The sequence below is a fragment of the Anoplopoma fimbria genome, chromosome 1 (genome assembly GCF_027596085.1).
Source record: "Anoplopoma fimbria isolate UVic2021 breed Golden Eagle Sablefish chromosome 1, Afim_UVic_2022, whole genome shotgun sequence".
Classification (NCBI taxonomy): domain Eukaryota; kingdom Metazoa; phylum Chordata; class Actinopteri; order Perciformes; family Anoplopomatidae; genus Anoplopoma; species Anoplopoma fimbria.
In genome coordinates this window covers 592192-612127 of record NC_072449.1, presented here as the reverse complement: position 1 = coordinate 612127, position 19936 = coordinate 592192, and the positions used below count along the sequence as shown (strand labels likewise).

The 19936-nt window shown below is 47.0% G+C and overlaps 1 protein-coding gene across 1 annotated transcript; it reads left to right on the top strand.

Annotated features, from left to right (window-relative positions):
* The first annotated feature begins 7816 nt into the window (after positions 1-7816).
* ap2m1b (adaptor related protein complex 2 subunit mu 1b) lies at positions 7817-14934 on the top strand. The gene is given in 9 exon segments (XM_054598696.1): positions 7817-7890; positions 10149-10414; positions 11516-11598; positions 11759-11764; positions 11927-12044; positions 12047-12067; positions 14227-14371; positions 14567-14686; positions 14766-14934. Coding segments are annotated over 9 exon segments (1002 nt in total).
* Positions 14935-19936: the final 5002 nt, after the last annotated feature.

Below are 19936 nucleotides of genomic sequence, written 5' to 3'. Positions count from 1 at the left end.
GATGTTTTAATGTTTGAATCTGAAGATGTTCCTGGTTTTAGTTCCCAGAGTTCCCAGTAAAAACCTGAACTGGTTCCAGACCATTAACATGTTCCCACTCTGAGAGAAGAAACGTTATGTAAGAGTACATGTACACAAGTACTGTACTGTAGTACTCATTTACTTCAGGTTGTTGTACAATCAAACAACATAACAGAGGTACAACACCAGTGGTATTAGTACTGTGTGGTATTAGTACCTTTACTCTGTGGTATTAGTACTGTGTGGTATTAGTACCTTTACTCTGTGGTATTAGTACTGTGTGGTATTAGTACCTTTACTGTGTGGTATTAGTACTGTGTGGTATTAGTACTGTGTGGTATTAGTACCTTTACTGTGTGGTATTAGTACTGTGTGGTATTAGTACCTTTACTGTGTGGTATTAGTACTGTGTGGTATTAGTACCTTTACTGTGTGGTATTAGTACCTTTACTGTGTGGTATTAGTACTGTGTGGTATTAGTACCTTTACTGTGTGGTATTAGTACTGTGTGGTATTAGTACTTTTACTGTAGTGAGTGTCATATAATCAGATTTAGATGTCCAGGTCTTTAGACCAGGATCAGGTCTAACTCCACTCTGAAGACCTTCATCATGAACGAGGACTTCCTGTTTTGGTGCTGCTGCTGGTCTCAGGACGTCTGGAGAACCAGGATTTCAGGACCCTGGTCTTCAGGTCTCCTCCTGGTCTACAGGGGTCCTCCTGGTCTACAGGTCTCATCTGGTCTACAGGTCTCCTCCTGGTCTACAGGGGTGCTCCTGGTCTACAGGTCTCATCTGGTCTACAGGTCTCCTCCTGGTCTACATGTCTCATCTGGTCTACAGGTCTCCTCCTGGTCTACAGGTCTCATCTGGTCTACAGGTCTCCTCTGGTCTACAGGTTTGGTGCTGCTGCTGGTCTCAGGACGTCTGGAGAACCAGGATTTCAGGACCCTGGTCTTCAGGTCTCCTCCTGGTCTACAGGGGTCCTCCTGGTCTACAGGTCTCATCTGGTCTACAGGTCTCCTCTGGTCTACAGGTCTCCTCTGGTCTACACGTCTCCTCCTGGTCTACAGGTCTCCTCTGGTCTACAGGTCTCCTCTGGTCTACACGTCTCCTCCTGGTCTCCTCTGGTCTACAGGTCTCCTCCTGGTCTACAGGTCTCCTCTGGTCTACAGGTCTCCTCCTGGTCTACAGGTCTCCTCCTGGTCTACAGGTCTCCTCTGGTCTACAGGTCTCCTCCTGGTCTACAGGTCTCCTCTGGTCTACAGGTCTCCTCCTGGTCTACAGGTCTCCTCCTGGTCTACAGGTCTCCTCTGGTCTCCTCTGGTCTACAGGTCTCCTCTGGTCTACAGGTCTCCTCCTGGTCTACAGGTCTCCTCTGGTCTACAGGTCTCCTCCTGGTCTACAGGTCTCCTCCTGGTCTACAGGTCTCCTCTGGTCTACAGGTCTCCTCCTGGTCTACAGGTCTCCTCTGGTCTACAGGTCTCCTCACACTCAGGAGGAGGGGGGTCTCGGTGTGAGAATCACTTGATGAAGCAGTTTAAACTACAGATCCGCTCTGACGTCATACAGGCTGGTGCCGCACGAGGACGCAGTGAAGGACGGACACTGCTCTGAACGGGGACACGAGGACACAAGGACACGAGGACACGAGCCCTCTGTGAGGCGGACCCGGTAAGAACCCGGAGGACCGGGACACCACCCCCGTGTGTCTCTCTCTCTGTCTCTCTGTCTCTCTCTCTGTCTCTCTCTCTCTCTCTCTCTGTGTCTCTCTCTCTCTGTCTCTCTCTCTCTCTCTCTCTCTCTCTCTCTCTCTCTCTCTCTCTCTCTCTCTCTGTCTCTCTGTCTCTCTCTCTGTCTCTCTCTCTGTCTCTCTCTCTCTCTCTCTCTCTCTCTGTCTCTCTCTCTGTCTCTCTCTCTCTCTGTGTGGATGGTGGTGGAGTGAGTGCTGAGAGCGTTAGTGTTGAGTGTTTCAGCGTTTCGAGTGAGTTTTTCTTACTTTTTTCTCTTTATTTTTGTTGGTATATGTGTATGTGTGTTTTTCTTTACTTTATAGTGTGTCTTTAGTGTGTTTAGTGTGTTGGTGCGTTGTTGGTGGTGGTGCTTTGGGCTGTGGGCATTTGTTTGGCACGAGTTTGAGAGGCTGACTCGGCGTCAGCAGGTCTCTGGTTCCAGCAGGTCTCTGGTCCCAGCAGGTCACTGGTTCCAGCAGGTCTCAGGTCAGTGCTCCGTGGAGGAGGCAGGTTAGCGGTGGGAGAAGTGGTCGGGTACGGCAGCGTGAAGTCTGCGTCCCGGATGAACGGATGCTCGTTATGTTCCTAGATAACCCGGCTAAGGTGAGCCAGGTGGTGGAGAGCGGTGTAGTGATCAGAGACACCTTCACTCCCGTTCTCCCCCTGGTGAGTCCGGCTACGAGGGTAACGATCTCCAACGCTCCTCCGTTCATCAGGAACGAAGTGTTGGCAGAGAGTTGTCCCGCTATGGTCAGCTGGTCTCTCACATTAAAACACTATGGCCAACTGGTCTCTCACATTAAAACACTATGGCCAACTGGTCTCTCACATTAAAACACTATGGCCAACTGGTTTCTCAGATTAAAACACTATGGCCAACTGGTTTCTCACATTAAAACGGTGTCTTTGGGCTGCAAATCCCCGCAACTGAAACACGTCGTGTGTCACCGGAGACGGGTGTACATGATCCTAAAAGACACAACAAGCGACCTCAACCTGTCCTTCTCTTTTAAAGGTGACGGTTTCAATTACATGGTCTTCGCCTCCTCGGAGACCATGAAGTGCTTTGGCTGTGGAGCGGAGGGGCATCTGGTCCGCTGCTGCCCGGAGGGGGCGGGGGGAGGCGGTCCGCTGTGGGGGGAGGCCGCTCCCGAGGCCGCCGGGGCTCCGGTGGTCGCTCCTCCGCCTGCGGGAGGTGCGGAGGCCGCCGGAAACCTGAACGGAGCCAGGGCTGATTTTAAAAGAGCTGCACTTTTTAAAATGATGGAGGTGAAAAAAATCGAGGTGATGCTTTTACAGGAAACCCACAGCACAGCTGACATGGAGAGTGACTGGAGGATGGCTTTTAATGGGGAGGTGATTTTAAGCCATAAGTCCAGTGTGAGTGGAGGGGGGGGGATTTTATTTGCCAAAAGTTTTTTACCTGTTTCGTGTGTTACTGAAGAAATAGTTCCGGGTGTTTTATTGAAAGTTGAAGCCACATTTGAGAATGTTAAGCTTGTGTTTTTAAATGTCTATGCGCCCACCGATGGGGGGGTAGGATAGCATTTTTAGACATTTTAAGTGACGCTGTGAGAGATTGTGGTAACAATGATTTTATGTTTTTAGGGGGGGATTTTAACTGTACAGTTGATCCAACCCTGGACAGGAATCATCCTGAGCCTCATCCTGCTTCTTCCCACAGGATCAGACAGCTGGTAGAAGAACATGAGCTGTCTGACCTGTGGAGAGCTTTTAACAGCACTCACAGACAGAACACCTGGAGCCACACAAGGGGAAACCTTTTATCATTGGCCAGACTGGACCGCCTCTTTTGTTTTAAACACCATTTAAATATGTTTAAAAGGTGTTTTATTCAGCCCGTGGGTTTTAGTGATCACTGTCTTGTCTCCTGCTCCGTTTTTATTAAAAACATTCGTTTAAAGAGCGCCTATTGGCATTTTAACACGGCCCTTTTAAACGATCAGGCTTTTAGAACTGCTTTTAAGTTTTTTTGGGTTTCCCACAGGGAGAGCAGGCCTGCCTTCTCCAGCACTCAGCAGTGGTGGGACTATGGTAAAACCCAGATAAAACAACTAAGCCAGCAGTTCACCCGTAATGTCACTGGAGACTTAACCCGGACTATGAAGGATCTGGAGAGACAGGTAGAAGAATTACAGTCTTTAGTAGCTTCTACAGGAAATCGGGGCCATTTAGACTCCCTCAAGTCCAAACAGTCGGCCATAGCCAACCTGCTGGGTGTCTCAGCACAGGGAGCTCTGGTCAGGTCGCGGTACATGAACATCTCGCAGATGGACGCTCCCTCCCAGTTCTTCTTTGGGCTGGAGCGGATAAATGGGCAAAGGAAGGTCATGCATTCTTTACATACGGGTACTGGCTCCGAAATCTCAGATTCATCTGAGATCAGGAAGTTTGCTACCGGTTTCTACAGAGACCTCTTTGAGAGTGAGTGGTCGCATAATCCAGATGTGCACAGCAGCTTCCTCAGTGGTCTCCCTCAGGTGAGCAAAGAGGCAGACTCCCAGCTGGCAGCAGAGCTAACTCTGCAGGAGCTGCAGGCTGCCTTGTCCAGTCTGCAGAGCGGCAAAGCTCCGGGGATAGACGGCCTTCCTGCTGACTTCTATAAGTCCTTCTGGTCCATCATGGGACAAGACCTGCTGGAGGTGGTGAATGAGAGCCTCCTGACAGGTAGACTACCTCTGAGCTGCAGGAGGGCCGTCATCACCCTGCTGCCAAAGAAGGGAGACCTACAAGAACTTAAAAACTGGAGGCCGGTCTCTCTGCTGTGCACGGATTATAAGATCCTGTCCAAAGCTCTGGCCCTCAGATTGAGGGAGGTGATGGCGTCCGTCGTCCACCCTGACCAGACTTACTGTGTGCCCAGCAGGCTCATCAGTGACAATGTTACTTTGATTCGAGATGTTTTGGACCTCTCCAGTTCATTGGCAATAGAGACTGGTCTTATTTCCATAGACCAGGAAAAGGCTTTTGACCGGGTTGAACACCAGTATTTATGGTTCAACCCAGGCTTTATAGCTATGATCCGGGTTCTCTACAGTGACATTGCGAGTGTCCTGAAAATAAATGGCGGGCTGAGTGCACCTTTTGGCGTCCAGAGAGGGGTGAGGCATGGCTGCTCTCTCTCTGGGATGTTGTACTCTCTGGCCATCGAGCCTCTGCTCCACAAACTGAGGATAAATCTAAACGGTGTGAGCTTCCCCCAGTGTGATGTGTCTTTTAAACTGTCTGTCTATGCTGATGATCTGATTGTGTTGGTCAATACACAACAAGACATTGACTTTTTAACTGACACCATAAAGGATTTTAGTCGTATTTCTTCTGCGAAGGTGAACTGGGGGAAGAGCGAGGCTCTGATGGTCGGGGGGGAGCTGGGGGGTCGGCTCAGGCTGCCTGGTGGCCTGGTTTGGAAGAAGGGAGGACTCAAATACCTTGGGGTATTTTTGGGGCACGAGACCTCAAAAAGCAAGAACTGGGACAACGTGGTTGAGAAGGTGAAGGGGCCTCAGCAGGTGGAAGTGGCTCCTTCCTAAGATGTCTTACAGAGGTCACACCCTGATCCTCAACAACCTGGTCTCGTCCTCCCTGTGGCACCGGCTGGCCTGTGTCGATCCTCCGGCTTCCCTCCTATCAGAGGTACAACGGGTTTTAGTGGATTTCTTTTGGGGCAGGATGCACTGGGTCCCACAGAGTGTCCTTTTCCTTCCCAAGGACGAGGGGGGCAGGGCCTGATCCATCTGGCCAGCAGGGGCGCTGCCTTCCGCCTCCAGTTCCTCCAGAGGCTGCTGACTGGGCCAGAGGACACTCTGTGGAGACCTTTATCCCGGTGCATCCTGCAACGTTTTAACAGCCTGGGTCTAGATTTTAGCTTGTTTTTAATGAATAATAATAAGGTAATGGCATCATCTCTTCCTGGTTTTTATAAAAGTGTTTTTACAGTGTGGAACCTGCTAAAACAGGAGCGGAAGCAACAGGGGCCTCGCTGCACTGGCTGCTGCAGGAGCCCGTCCTGTATGGGAATGTTCTCACTCATCCCAGCTGGGCGGGGGCCACCCTGTCCAGACTGCTGCAGGCTGCAGGGGTCTCCACGCTGGGCCAGGTGGTGGAGCTGGCCGGACCCCAACTGGAGGACCCCACGGGGCTGGCAACTCGTTTGGGGATCAGGTCCACCAGGTTCATTGGACAAGTCCTTCTTCACTGGAGACAGGAACTCACAGGTCAAGACATCCTGCTTTTAAAATCTTTTAGCAATGGATCCGGGTCCCCGAACCTGGAGGACCCTTTTCCCGCCACCTTCCTGGCATTGGATTTTAAAAACTGTTGTGGGCCTCTGCTGCAGCCAGCTCACCCGGTCTCCCTGGAGGGAGCCTCGGGAAAGACCTTCTATAAACTAATGGTAAAAACACTACACACAAAAAAACTGGAGGAACTACTTTGGACTAAATCAAGGTTCCGGACCTCAGTGGAGGTCTTTGTACAAACCTCCACTGAGTAAGAGACACGGGGACCTCCAGTGGAGAGTACTCCATGGAATAATGGCAGTGAACGCATTTGTAGCCATTATAAACCAAGCGGTGAAAGACAAATGAGAGAGAGACTGTCTTTCACTGTTTTTATGAGTGTCCTCGTCTTTCTGCTTTGTTTCTGTTTTTACAAGTTGTTTTTACCAGTTTTAAAGAGGTTTTTAGCAAGCAGGTTTTTATTCTTGGTTTTAGATACACTCGCCAGCACAAACAGAAGAGCCAGCTTTTAAACTTTGTTTTAGGCCAAGATGGCGGTGTATATAACCAGGAAGAGAAAGGTGGAGGAAAACCTCCACGCTGAGCCCGTCCCTGTCTGCAGAAGCATGATCAAATCCAGAATACTGGTGGATTTTAGTTTTTATAAAGCAGCAGGAGACCTGGACTCTTTTAACGATCTCTGGTGTTTTCAAAATAGTTTGTGTTCTGTCTCAGCAGGAGAGCTTGTGTCTGCTGATTACCTTGTGTAAATTATTTATTTATTTATGTATTTTAGAAGTGTGGCTTTTTAATTGAGTCTTAAAAAACTGACTCAATAAAGTCTCCTTAAAAATCAAATCTCTCTGTCTGTCTCTCTCTCTCTCTCTGTCTCTCTGTCTGTCTCTCTGCATGTCAAACTGCTGCTAGCTGTTAGCAGGTGAATGCTAACAGCTAGCAGCAGTTTTCACTGATGACGTCATGCTTCTACGTCACCTGAAGGAGGAGATGGAGAGCTAGACTCCATATGTAACAGGACCGTTATAGATCTGTTCAACCAGCATTGACATGTAAACAAAAGTGAAACCTAATTCAATCGGCCCCGGTACGTTGACACAAACACATAGTTTAACTGTTTATCTGAGTTTGTTCTTTAATCGTCTCTGCTGGCATTTTATTAAGAATATTAATATTTAGTTGTTTTTAAAATACTCTATATGTAATTTAGTCATGAAGGCCACCCTAGTTTTCCGCTGAGGGTCAATGACGAGATCAATAAAGGTTTGAACTAATCGGGTCATTTTGCCCTAAAACAACAGTTAGTTTGGTTGTAACAGAATGTAGAGTCTGTGTTTCTGTTAAAGTAGAAATCTGGTTTGACCCTTTACTTCCACTGACTTGACCCTTTGACCTCAGAGCTGCTGGTTCCTCTGTTCCTCTGTCTTATCGATTGATTTAAGGGACAGATCTGATGAGCGGAGTTTCTCCTCTTTACATTTTGTGTTCACCAGAGATGTGTCCAAGTTTCCTGGAAATAAGTCATTCTGCACGAAAACACATAAAAACTAGTCCAGAGGGGGCCGCCCCCTAGGGTTAGCATGTTAGCTTAGATGCTATCCTACTATCATCCAAATCAACAAACAAAAAGAGAAACTATAACCACGTCACCAAACTGTTTCTCTCCAGCTGACCTCAAGGAGGACATCACATCTTGTGGAGACTCATTCAGGACATTTGAATGTGTCCTCATGTTTGACTCATGATCCTCCTCTTCCTCTGCAGAGACTCTTCACTATGGTCAGCTCTGAATGACAGACAGCTGTCAGCCATGATCGGAGGACTCTTCATCTACAACCACAAGGGGGAGGTGTTGATCTCCAGGGTGTACCGCGATGACATCGGGTGAGTCCTGCAGGTCACTGCCCAAGTGCCCACGAGCCAGACAATGAAACTATAACAACCGCTCACACAGAGTCTACTGCCTATGTTCATCTACATGAGTACATGTCCAGGTAGACAAAGGAGGTGTTAGGGTACAGGGAGGAGGTTTTAGGGTACAGGGAGGAGGTGTTAGGGTACAAGGGGGAGGTGTTAGGGTACAAGGGGGAGGTGTTCGGGTACAGGGAGGAGGTGTTCGGGTACAAGGGGGAGGTGTTCGGGTACAGGGAGGAGGTGTTCGGGTACAGGGAGGAGGTGTTAGGGTACAGGGAGGAGGTGTTCTGGTACAAGGGGGAGGTGTTAGGGTACAAGGGGGAGGTGTTCGGGTACAGGGAGGAGGTGTTCGGGTACAGGGAGGAGGTGTTTGGGTACAGGGAGGAGGTGTTAGGGTACAGGGAGGAGGTGTTAGGGTACAAGGGGGAGGTGTTCGGGTACAGGGAGGAGGTGTTCGGGTACAGGGAGGAGGTGTTAGGGTACAGGGAGGAGGTGTTAGGGTACAAGGGGGAGGTGTTCGGGTACAGGGAGGAGGTGTTCGGGTACAGGGAGGAGGTGTTAGGGTACAGGGAGGAGGTGTTCGGGTACAAGGGGGAGGTGTTAGGGTACAAGGGGGAGGTGTTCGGGTACAGGGAGGAGGTGTTAGGGTACAGGGAGGAGGTGTTAGGGTACAGGGAGGAGGTGTTAGGGTACAAGGGGGAGGTGTTAGGGTACAGGGAGGAGGTGTTAGGGTACAGGGAGGAGGTGTTAGGGTACAAGGGGGAGGTGTTAGGGTACAGGGAGGAGGTGTTCGGGTACAGGGAGGAGGTGTTCGGGTACAGGGAGGAGGTGTTCGGGTACAGGGAGGAGGTGTTAGGGTACAGGGAGGAGGTGTTCGGGTTCAGGTCGGCAGCCTGTCGCAGCAGCTCTCTACCAGCTTTGCTACTTTTGTATTTTTTCTGCTATTTTTATTCGTTGTTGTCTTCTTTCTTTTGGTAATTGTATGTTCCCACTTCAGCGTTTTAGTTGTAGCGTTTTTTCCCCTTTCTCTGCACACAACTGGAACTTTTAATCATGCTGACCTACACCCGCGACCAGCTTCTGCGCTACCGGAGCGGAGCCGGCGTTCCCTCCACCCGCATACCCGACGCGATATGGAGACAACCCCGTCGAGGAAAAAGAGCCGGAGTGAAGGTCAGGGAGAGGATGGAGGGGGACAGGAGAGTTAAACCTTTTCTCCCCACGGTCATTATGGGGAATGTGAGGTCCCTCGCTAACAAAGTGGATGAACTGCCAGCATTGGTGAGCAACCAGCGGGCCTACAGGGAGTGTAGTCTGCTCTGCTTCACGGAGACATGGCTGCACGGGAAGATACCGGACAGTCTGCTGAACCAGCCGGACAGTCTGCTGAACCAGCCGGACAGTCTGCTGAACCAGACCGAAACAGAGCGGTAAGAAGAGAGGAGGAGGTCTTGACGTCTTTGTCAACTCTAAATGGTGTAATCCCGGCCATGTCACTGTGAAGGAGTGTATCTGCACTCCCGACATTGAGCTCCTGGCGGTGGGTTTGAGACCCTACTACCTACCGGGAGTACTCTCACATTGTTGTTGTTGTTTACATCCCACCATCAGCTGCAGAGGAGCGCGAGTGACGTCATCCACTCTGTCACAGCGGGGCTTCAGACTAAACATCCCAACTCACTCATAATGATCAGCGGGGACTTTAACCATGTCTCCCTCTCTCCTGTCCTGACCAACTTTAAACAGTATGTCAACATTGCAACGAGAGAGAACAAGATCCTGGACCTCTTTTACGTGAATGTAAAGGGGGCCTACAGCTCCACTGCCCCCCCTCGGTGAATCTGACCATAACCTAATAGAACCACCTACAAGCCACTGGCTATGCAACAGGCGGCCAGCACAAGGACTGTGAAGGTTTGGTCGGAGGACACCGAGGAGACCCTCCAGGAGTGTTTTCAGGTCACAAACTGGGAACTGTTCCAGGAGGACTACGGGGAGGACATCGAGGGCCTCTCTCGTTGCATCACAGACTACAATAAAAACTACTACGGTCTAATATTCTGTGTCCAGTTCTCTCTGTCGGTGACTTTTGTCAGAACACCTTTAATTTCCTGTTTTATTGTGACACTGACTTCCTGCTGTTATGGCCTGTAGGGGGTGCTGCTGGTCCCTCAGCTCCGGCATCCCGTCCCCCAGAGGACATTCAGTGATTGTGTCTCTGTGTCCAGGAGAAACGCCGTGGACACGTTCCAAGTCAACGTCATCCACGCCCGGCAGCAGGTCCGCTCCCCCGTCACCAACATCGCCCGGACCAGCTTCTTCCACGTCAAGCGCTCCAACATCTGGCTGGCGGCCGTCACCAAGCAGAACGTCAACGCCACCATGGTGTTCGAGTTCCTCTACAAGATGTGCGACGTCATGTCCGCCTACTTTGGCAAGATCAGCGAGGAGAACGTCAAGAACAACTTCGTCCTCATCTACGAGCTGCTCGACGGTAACGCTTTATTTTGAAAGGGCAGGACCGGAAGTGACTAGTGAAGTGAAGGGAGTGTCTAGTCTATGTGGACAGGAGGTCTCACTCTGTCTCTGGTTCTGTGGTTCTGACCCTGAATACCTGGACAGGAGGTCTCACTCTGTCTCCGGTTCTGTGGTTCTGACCCTGAATACGTGGACGGGAGGTCTCACTCTGTCTCCGGTTCTGTGGTTCTGACCCTGAATACGTGGACAGGAGGTCTCACTCTGTCTCCGGTTCTGTGGTTCTGACCCTGAATACGTGGACGGGAGGTCTCACTCTGTCTCCGGTTCTGTGGTTCTGACCCTGAATACGTGGACAGGAGGTCTCACTCTGTCTCCGGTTCTGTGGTTCTGACCCTGAATACGTGGACGGGAGGTCTCACTCTGTCTCCGGTTCTGTGGTTCTGACCTTGACCTCCAACAGGAAGTCGTCCATCTTTCTGCCGCTCTGTTGTTTTTTTAGGTTTTGATTTTTGTGAGTGATGGACAAGAAAATCTAAACCTAAAGAAAATACGGTGCTGACAGGAGTCGACTCAGAGCTGCTGTTTGTTTGTTTGTTTGTTTATATATTGGTTTGTTTGTTTGTTTATATATTGTTTTTTTTGTGGCTGTGGCGTAGTGGAGAGCAAGGTAGTTCTCCAATCAGAGGGTCGGTGGTTCGATACCCGGCTTCGGCAGACGATGTGTCCTTGGGCAAGACACCTAACCCCAAGTTGCTCCTGAAGGCCATCGGTGTGGACTGATGATGAATGTTAGTTAGAGTCTGATGGTGGCACCTTGATGGTAGCCTGTCATCAGTGTGTGAATGGGTGAATGATATGTAACATACTACTGACTGTAAGTCGCTTTGGATAACAGCGTCTGCTAAATGACTCTAATGTAAATGTAATGTAGTTTGTTTGTTTATATATTGGTTTGTTTGTTTGTTTGTTTGTTTATATATTGGTTTGTTTGTTTATATATTGGTTTGTTTGCTTGTTTGTTTATATATTGGTTTATTTATATATTTGTTTGTTTGTTTGTTTATATATTTCTGTGTTTGTTTATATATTGGTTTGTTTGTTGTGTTTTTCTCTGCAGAGATTCTGGACTTTGGTTACCCTCAAAACTCTGAAACCGGAGCTCTGAAAACCTTCATCACTCAGCAAGGCATCAAGAGTCAGGTAGGACTGAGACATGATTCTTATTAGTATTAATACATATGAGACATGATGTGGCTTTATTATTAATAAATATGATCATATTTTAAAAAGTAATGTGCTTTTAATGAGAAACTCACTGTTTCCTGTCTGTTTTCCTTCGGTCTCCTGTATTGCCCTGCAGCACCATGTGAGTCCACACAATTATTATTAATATAGTAACAATTATTATTAATATAGTCATTATTATTTTAGTAACAATTATTATTAATATAGTAATTATTATTATTCATATAGTAATCATTATTTATATTATTGCATCATTAATATTATTATGATGATGAATATACAGACCAAGGAGGAGCAGTCTCAGATCACCAGTCAGGTCACCAGTCAGGTCACCGGTCAGATCGGCTGGAGACGAGAAGGAATCAAATACCGACACAACAAGCTCTTTCTGGACGTGATGGAGACTTGCTCATGTCCCCTCAAGGTAATGTCCCCCTAAGGCAGTGTCCTCTTAAGGTTATGTCCCCTCAAGGTAATGTCCCCCTAAGGCAGTGTCCTCTTAAGGTAATGTCCCCTCAAGGTAATGTCCCCCTAAGGCAGTGTCCTCTTAAGGTAATGTCCCCTCAAGGTAATGTCCCCCTAAGGTAGTGTCCTCTTAAGGTAATGTCCCCTCAAGGTTATGTCCCCCTAAGGCAGTGTCCTCTTAAGGTTATGTCCTCTCAAGGTAATGTCCCCCTAAGGCATTGTCCTCTTAAGGTAATGTCCCCCTAAGGCAGTGTCCTCTTAAGGTTATGTCCCCTCAAGGTAATGTCCCCCTAAGGCAGTGTCCTCTTAAGGTTATGTCCCCTCAAGGTAATGTCCCCCTAAGGCAGTGTCCTCTTAAGGTAATGTCCCCTCAAGGTAATGTCCCCCTAAGGCAGTGTCCTCTTAAGGTTATGTCCCCTCAAGGTAATGTCCCCCTAAGGCAGTGTCCTCTTAAGGTAATGTCCCCTCAAGGTAATGTCCCCCTAAGGCAGTGTCCTCTTAAGGTTATGTCCCCTCAAGGTAATGTCCCCCTAAGGCAGTGTCCTCTTAAGGTTATGTCCCCTCAAGGTAATGTCCCCCTAAGGCAGTGTCCTCTTAAGGTAATGTCCCCTCAAGGTAATGTCCCCCTAAGGCAGTGTCCTCTTAAGGTAATGTCCCCTCAAGGTTATGTCCCCCTAAGGCAGTGTCCTCTTAAGGTTATGTCCTCTCAAGGTAATGTCCCCCTAAGGCATTGTCCTCTTAAGGTAATGTCCCCCTAAGGCAGTGTCCTCTTAAGGTTATGTCCCCTCAAGGTAATGTCCCCCTAAGGCAGTGTCCTCTTAAGGTTATGTCCCCTCAAGGTAATGTCCCCCTAAGGCAGTGTCCTCTTAAGGTAATGTCCCCTCAAGGTAATGTCCCCCTAAGGCAGTGTCCTCTTAAGGTTATGTCCCCTCAAGGTAATGTCCCCCTAAGGCAGTGTCCTCTTAAGGTTATGTCCCCTCAAGGTAATGTCCCCCTAAGGCATTGTCCTCTTAAGGTTATGTCCCCTAAGGTTATGTCCCCCTAAGGCAGTGTCCTCTTAAGGTTATGTCCCCTCAAGGTAATGTCCCCCTAAGGCAGTGTCCTCTTAAGGTTATGTCCCCTCAAGGTAATGTCCCCCTAAGGCAGTGTCCTCTTAAGGTAATGTCCCCTCAAGGTAATGTCCCCCTAAGGCAGTGTCCTCTTAAGGTTATGTCCCCTCAAGGTAATGTCCCCCTAAGGCAGTGTCCTCTTAAGGTTATGTCCTCTCAAGGTAATGTCCCCCTAAGGCATTGTCCTCTTAAGGTTATGTCCTCTCAAGGTAATGTCCCCCTAAGGCAGTGTCCTCTTAAGGTAATGTCCCCTAAAGGTAATGTCCCTCTAAGGCAGTGTCCTCTTAAGGTTATGTCCCCTCAAGGTAATGTCCCCCTAAGGCAGTGTCCTCTTAAGGTTATGTCCCCTCAAGGTAATGTCCCCCTAAGGCTTTGTCCTCTTAAGGTTATGTCCCCTAAGGTTATGTCCCCCTAAGGCAGTGTCCTCTTAAGGTTATGTCCCCCTAAGGCAGTGTCCTCTTAAGGTTATGTCCCCTCAAGGTAATGTCCCCCTAAGGCAGTGTCCTCTTAAGGTTATGTCCTCTCAAGGTAATGTCCCCCTAAGGCATTGTCCTCTTAAGGTTATGTCCCCTAAGGTTATGTCCCCCTAAGGCAGTGTCCTCTTAAGGTTATGTCCCCTCAAGGTAATGTCCCCCTAAGGCATTGTCCTCTTAAGGTTATGTCCCCTAAGGTTATGTCCCCCTAAGGTAGTGTCCTCTTAAGGTTATGTCCCCTGAAGGTAATGTCCCCTCAAGGTAATGTCCCCTCAAGGTAGTGTCCCTTCAAGGTAGTGTCCCCTTAAGGTATCCGTCCCCTTAAGATAATCGTCCCCTTAAGGTAACTGTCCCTTTAAGGTACCTGTCCCCACCAGGTCAGGTGTTAGAGTGACAGCTGGTGGGATAGGATATTTATAAATGCTAGCAGCAGTTAGCAGCTAACGTTCCTCACCAGAGGAGCTTCTTAGAGATGAGCCCGTCCAATCATGATACAGCATGACGTCCTCGTCCTCATCATGTGACTCTGTGTGCAGGTCAGGTGCCTAGCGCTCACGTCTCCGGCCACGTGGTGATGAAGAGTTACCTGAGCGGGATGCCCGAGTGTAAGTTCGGCATGAACGACAAGATCGTCATCGACAAGCAGGGAAAAGGAGGGAGTTCAGAGGACGGAGCCAAGAGGTCAGAGGTCACACAGGTCACCTGCATCACCTCCTCCATATATGGTCACTTCCTGGCTGTCATTCAGCTCATTCAGTGTGTGTTGGAGCTCCAACATGTAGTTTGATTTGACATGAGTGTAGCTCCATGCATCATGTGACTGTCCTCTCTTAAAGTGATGTCCTCCAGTAGTTCTGACCTGTCCCCTCTCCTCAGTGGTAAACAGTCGATAGCCACTGATGACTGCACCTTCCATCAGTGTGTTCGTCTCAGCAAGTTTGACTCTGAACGCAGCATCAGCTTCATCCCTCCGGACAGAGACTACGAGCTCATGAGGTCAGAGGTCACACCCACCCACACACACACCATCAGACAGGAGACCTGAGGCCTGAGACGTGTGTCCATGTGTCCTCAGGTATCGGACCACCAAAGACATCATCCTGCCGTTCAGGGTCATCCCTCTGGTCCGAGAGGTCGGTCGGACCAAGCTGGAGGTCAAAGTCGTCATCAAGTCCAACTTCAAGTCCTCGCTGCTCACTCAGAAGATCGAATTCCAAAGATTAATATCAATACAAATATGTTAATTCATTAATATGAATAAATATGTGTATATATATATATATATATTTATATACATAATATATATATACACATTTATTAATATGTATATATAGATATATAAATATCTATATATACATATACAGCTGGTAAAATAAGTATTGAACACGTCACCATTTTTCTCAGTAAATATATTTCTAAAGGTGCTATTGACATGAAATTGTCACCAGATGTCGGTAACAACCCAAGTAATCCATACATACAAAGAACACCAAACAAATCCGTTCAGAAATGAAGTTATGTATAATAAAATGAAATGACAGGGAAAAAGTATTGAATACGCTTACTGAAATGTATTTAATACTTGGTACAGAAGCCTTTGTTGGTAATGACAGCTTCAAGACGCCTCCTGTATGGAGAAACTAGTCGCATGCATTGCTCAGGTGTGACTTTGGCCCATTCTTCCACACAAACAGTTTTCACATCTTGAAGGTTCCGTGGGCCTCTTCTATGAACTCTGATCTTTAGTTCTTTCCATAGAGTTTCTATTGGATTCAGGTCAGGTGATTGGCTGGGCCGTTCTAGCAGCTTTATTTTCTTTCTCTGAAACCAATGGAGAGTTTCCTTGGCTGTGTGTTTGGGATCATTGTCTTGCTGAAATGTCCACCCTCGTTTCATCTTCATCATCCTGCTAGATGGCAGCAGATTTTTATCAAGAATGTCTCGCTACATTTTTCCATTCATCCTTCCTTCAATTATATGAAGTTTGCCAGTGCCGTATGCTGAAAAACAGCCCCACACCATGATGTTCCACCTCCAAACTTCACTGTTGGTATGGTGTTTTTGGGGTGATGTGCAGTGCCATTTGACCTCCAAACATGGTGTGTGTTATGGCATCCAAAGAGTTCAATGTTGGTCTCATCTGACCAGACTATATTCTCCCAGTATTTCACAGGCTTGTCTAAATGTTGTGCAGCAAACTTTAAACGAGCTTCAACATGCTTTTTCTTCATCAATGGAGTCTTGCGTGGTGAGCGTGCATACAGGCCACGGCGGTTGATGCATTACTTATTGATTTCTTTGAAACAATTGTACCTGCTGATTCCAGGTCTTTCTGAAGCTCTCCACTAGTGCTCCTTGGCTCTTGGACAACTCTTCTGATAATTATTTTCACTCCTCTGTTAGAAATCTTGCGAGGAGCACCTGGTCGTGGCCGGTTTATGGTGAAATGATGTTCTTTCCACTTCCGGATTATGGCCCCAACAGTGCTCACTGGAACATTCAGAAGTTTAGAAATCCTTCTGTAACCAACGCCATCAGTATGTTCTGCAACAATAAGGTTGTGAAGGTCTTGAGAGAGCTCTTTGCTTTTACCCATCATGAGATGTTTCTTGTGTGACACCTTGGTAATGTGACACCTTTTTATAGGCCATCAGTTGGGACTGAACCAGCTGATATTCATTTGCACTGACAAGGGGCAGGATTGCTTTCTAATTACTGATAGATTTCAGCTGGTGTCTTGGCTTTCCATGCCTTTTTGCACCTCCCTTCATGTGGTCAATACTTTTTCCCTGTGTCATTCCATTTTATTACACATAACTTAGTTTCTGAACTTATTTGTTTGGTTTGTTTTGGTTTAATCTGGTGACAAAGCTCTGTGGTCAGCCAATCACATTCCAGACAGTGTTCAGGTCTACACAGGTCCTGAACTATACGTAGACCCCCAGAGACCCACAGAGACCCCTAAAGACTCAGAGACCCCTAAAGACTCAGGGACCCACAGAGACCCCTAAAACCAGTTGATGAGGAAGCGTCCCAGTGAGACCAGTCCTCAGTAGTTGTTGTGGTTATTAACAGATGTCCTGACTTTAAGTTCAGAAACAGTCCTACACTTCCCATAATGCACCTGGATGGAGTGCTCCTTTAAGAGATATGTCCAAACCAGTCATGCCAGTGTGATCACAGAGGGAGTCAATTTGTGGACCGTTTACCCAGCATGCTTTGCTTTCAGTGTCTGTTGTTTTGTCTGAATTCATCTCTACCTTTATATTTATTGTTTACAGTTTTTGTATCCTGATGTGTCGAAAATAATAAAAGTTAAAGTCATTAAACTGTGAAGATGAGTTTGTTCTTTTCTACGAAAACGTGACATTTTTGGTTTTCATAATCCTTTCTATCAGACCACATGAAAACATGAGGTCAAAGGTCATGAGGTTTAACATCAGCGTGGAGGTCAAAGGTCATGAGGTTTAACATCAGCGTGGAGGTCAAAGGTCATGAGGTTTAACATCAGCATGGAGGTCAAAGGTCATGAGGTTTAACAATTAAAAAAGACGACTCAGAATGAGCTGTAACGGAAAACGTTTAATGATGAAGATAAAGGAGAACAAAGTTAAGATACAATGAACTCCTTTATGTCAACAGACATAAAGGAGGAGGAGGAGGAGGAGGAGGAGGAGGAGGAGGAGGAAGCTAAAGCGAGAACACAAAGACACAAAACAGAGGAACTCAATAAAAACGTAAACAGAACAGAAAAATCACCTCTACTTCAAGATGACAAAAAAGTCATAGTTCTACTGTAATATAGACAGTTTTTTCTGTAGTATTATCTGTTTCTACTGTAGTATAATCTGTTTCTACTGTAGTATTATCTGTTTCTACTGTAGTATAGTATTATCTGTTTCTACTGTAGTATAATCTGTTTCTACTGTAGTATTATCTGTTTCTACTGTAGTATAATCTGTTTCTACTGTAGTATTATCTGTTTCTACTGTAGTATAGTATAATCTGTTTCTACTGTAGTATAGTATAATCTGTTTCTACTGTAGTATAGTCTGTTTCTACTGTAGTATAATCTGTTTCTACTGTAGTATAGTCTGTTTCTGCTGTAGTATAGTCTGTTTCTACTGTAGTATAGTCTGTTTCTACTGTAGTATAATCTGTTTCTGCTGTAGTATAGTCTGTTTCTGCTGTAGTATAATCTGTTTCTGCTGTAGTATAATCTGTTTCTACTGTAGTATAATCTGTTTCTACTGTAGTATAGTCTGTTTCTACTGTAGTATAGTCTGTTTCTACTGTAGTATAATCTGTTTGTTTCTACTGTAGTATAATCTGTTTCTACTGTAGTATAATCTGTTTGTTTCTACTGTAGTATAATCTGTTTCTACTGTAGTATAGTCTGTTTCTACTGTAGTATAGTCTGTTTCTACTGTAGTATAGTCTGTTTCTACTGTAGTATAATCTGTTTCTACTGTAGTATAGTCTGTTTCTACTGTAGTATAATCTGTTTCTACTGTAGTATAGTCTGTTTCTGCTGTAGTATAGTCTGTTTCTACTGTAGTATAGTCTGTTTCTGCTGTAGTATAGTACTAGTCTGTGTTTTCAGTGTGTGTGTTTATGTTCTATATGTGTGTGTGTGTGTTCAGTGTGTGTGTGTTTAGTGTGTGTTTGTTCTGTGTGTGTGTGTGTGTGTGTGTGTGTGTGTGTGTGTGTGTGTGTGTGTGTGTGTGTGTGTGTGTGTGTGTGTGTGTGATGGACAGTGTGTGTTTAGTGTGTGTGTGGATGTTTAGTGTGTGTGTGTTTGTGTGTGTGTGTGTGTGTGTATGGATGTTTAGCGTGTGTGTGTGTGTGTTTTTGTGTGTGTGTGTGTGTGTTTGTGTGTGTATGGATGTTTAGTGTGTGTGTGTGTGTGTTCTCACTATGTGTGTGTGTGTATGTTTAGTGTGTGTTCTCAGTATGTGTGTGTGTGTGTGTGTGTGTGTGTGTGTTCAGTGTGTGTGTTCAGTGTGTGTGTGTGTGTGTGTGTTCAGTGTGTTCTCAGTGTGTGTGTGTGTGTTCAGTGTGTGTGTTCTCAGTGTGTGTGTTCAGTGTGTGTGTGTGTGTGTGTGTGTGTGTGTGTGTGTGTGTTCAGTGTGTGTGTTCTCAGTGTGTGTGTTCAGTGTGTGTGTGTGTGTGTGTGTGTGTGTGTGTGTGTGTGTTCTCAGTGTGTGTGTGTGTTCTCAGTGAGTGTGTGTGTGTGTGTGTGTGTGTGTGTGTGTGTGTGTGTGTGTGTGTGTGTGTGTGTGTGTGTGTTCAGTGTGTGTGTTCAGTGTGTGTGTTCTCAGTGTGTGTTCTCAGTGTGTGTGTTCAGTGTGTGTGTTCAGTGTGTGTGTGTTCAGTGTGTGTGTGTGTGTGTGTGTTCTCAGTGTGTGTTCTCAGTGTGTGTGTTCAGTGTGTGTGTGTTCTCAGTGTGTGTTCTCAGTGTGTGTGTTCAGTGTGTGTGTGTTCTCAGTGTGTGTGTGTGTGTGATGGACAGGTGAATGGACAGAGGTGTCATTAAATCCACGTCCTTCTCTCCGGCTGAAGTCCGTCTCCTCCTCCGTCTCTCTGAGTCCTGGTGGTCTGGACGGCTGCCATGAGGCCCCCGGGGGCCCCGTGACCCCGTGACCCCGGCCAGGAACACTGAAGCATTGTGGGATCCTGCTGCAGAGCCACAGAGCAGCAGCTTCTACCTGAAGACAGGTCGATGACTTCACTTTGTCCAAGTGTTCCTCTTTGTTTGGGAAAGTTGTTGTCATGGCAACGACCAGCAGATCCTGAATCGGTGGGTCTGATTGGTTCATGACGACAGAATAAATTAAGTCTGTTCCTCCAGAAGGTTTGTGTTTGTTTAACAGCTCTGATTGGCTGTTCAGACTCACAGCGCCCGCTACGAGCTACATGCTAACGTTAGCATCCAGGAAGAGAAACAAGAGCAATGAGCTAACGTCTAACTGAGCTAACTAGAAGTTAGCTCAGTTAGTGAGCTAGTGAGTTAATGAGTTAATGAGTTAATGAGTTAGTCAGTTAGTCAGTTAGTTAGTGAGTTAATTAGTTAATGAGTTAGTGAGTTAATGTGCAATAAACTGCTCAAGGCATTCTACCAGTCTGTGGTAGCCAGTGCCCTCTTCTTCTACCAGTCTGTGGTAGCCAGTGCCCTCTTCTCGAAGTGGATGGCGACACACCACCTGAAGCTCAACCTGGACAAAACCGAGCTACTCTTCCTCCCGG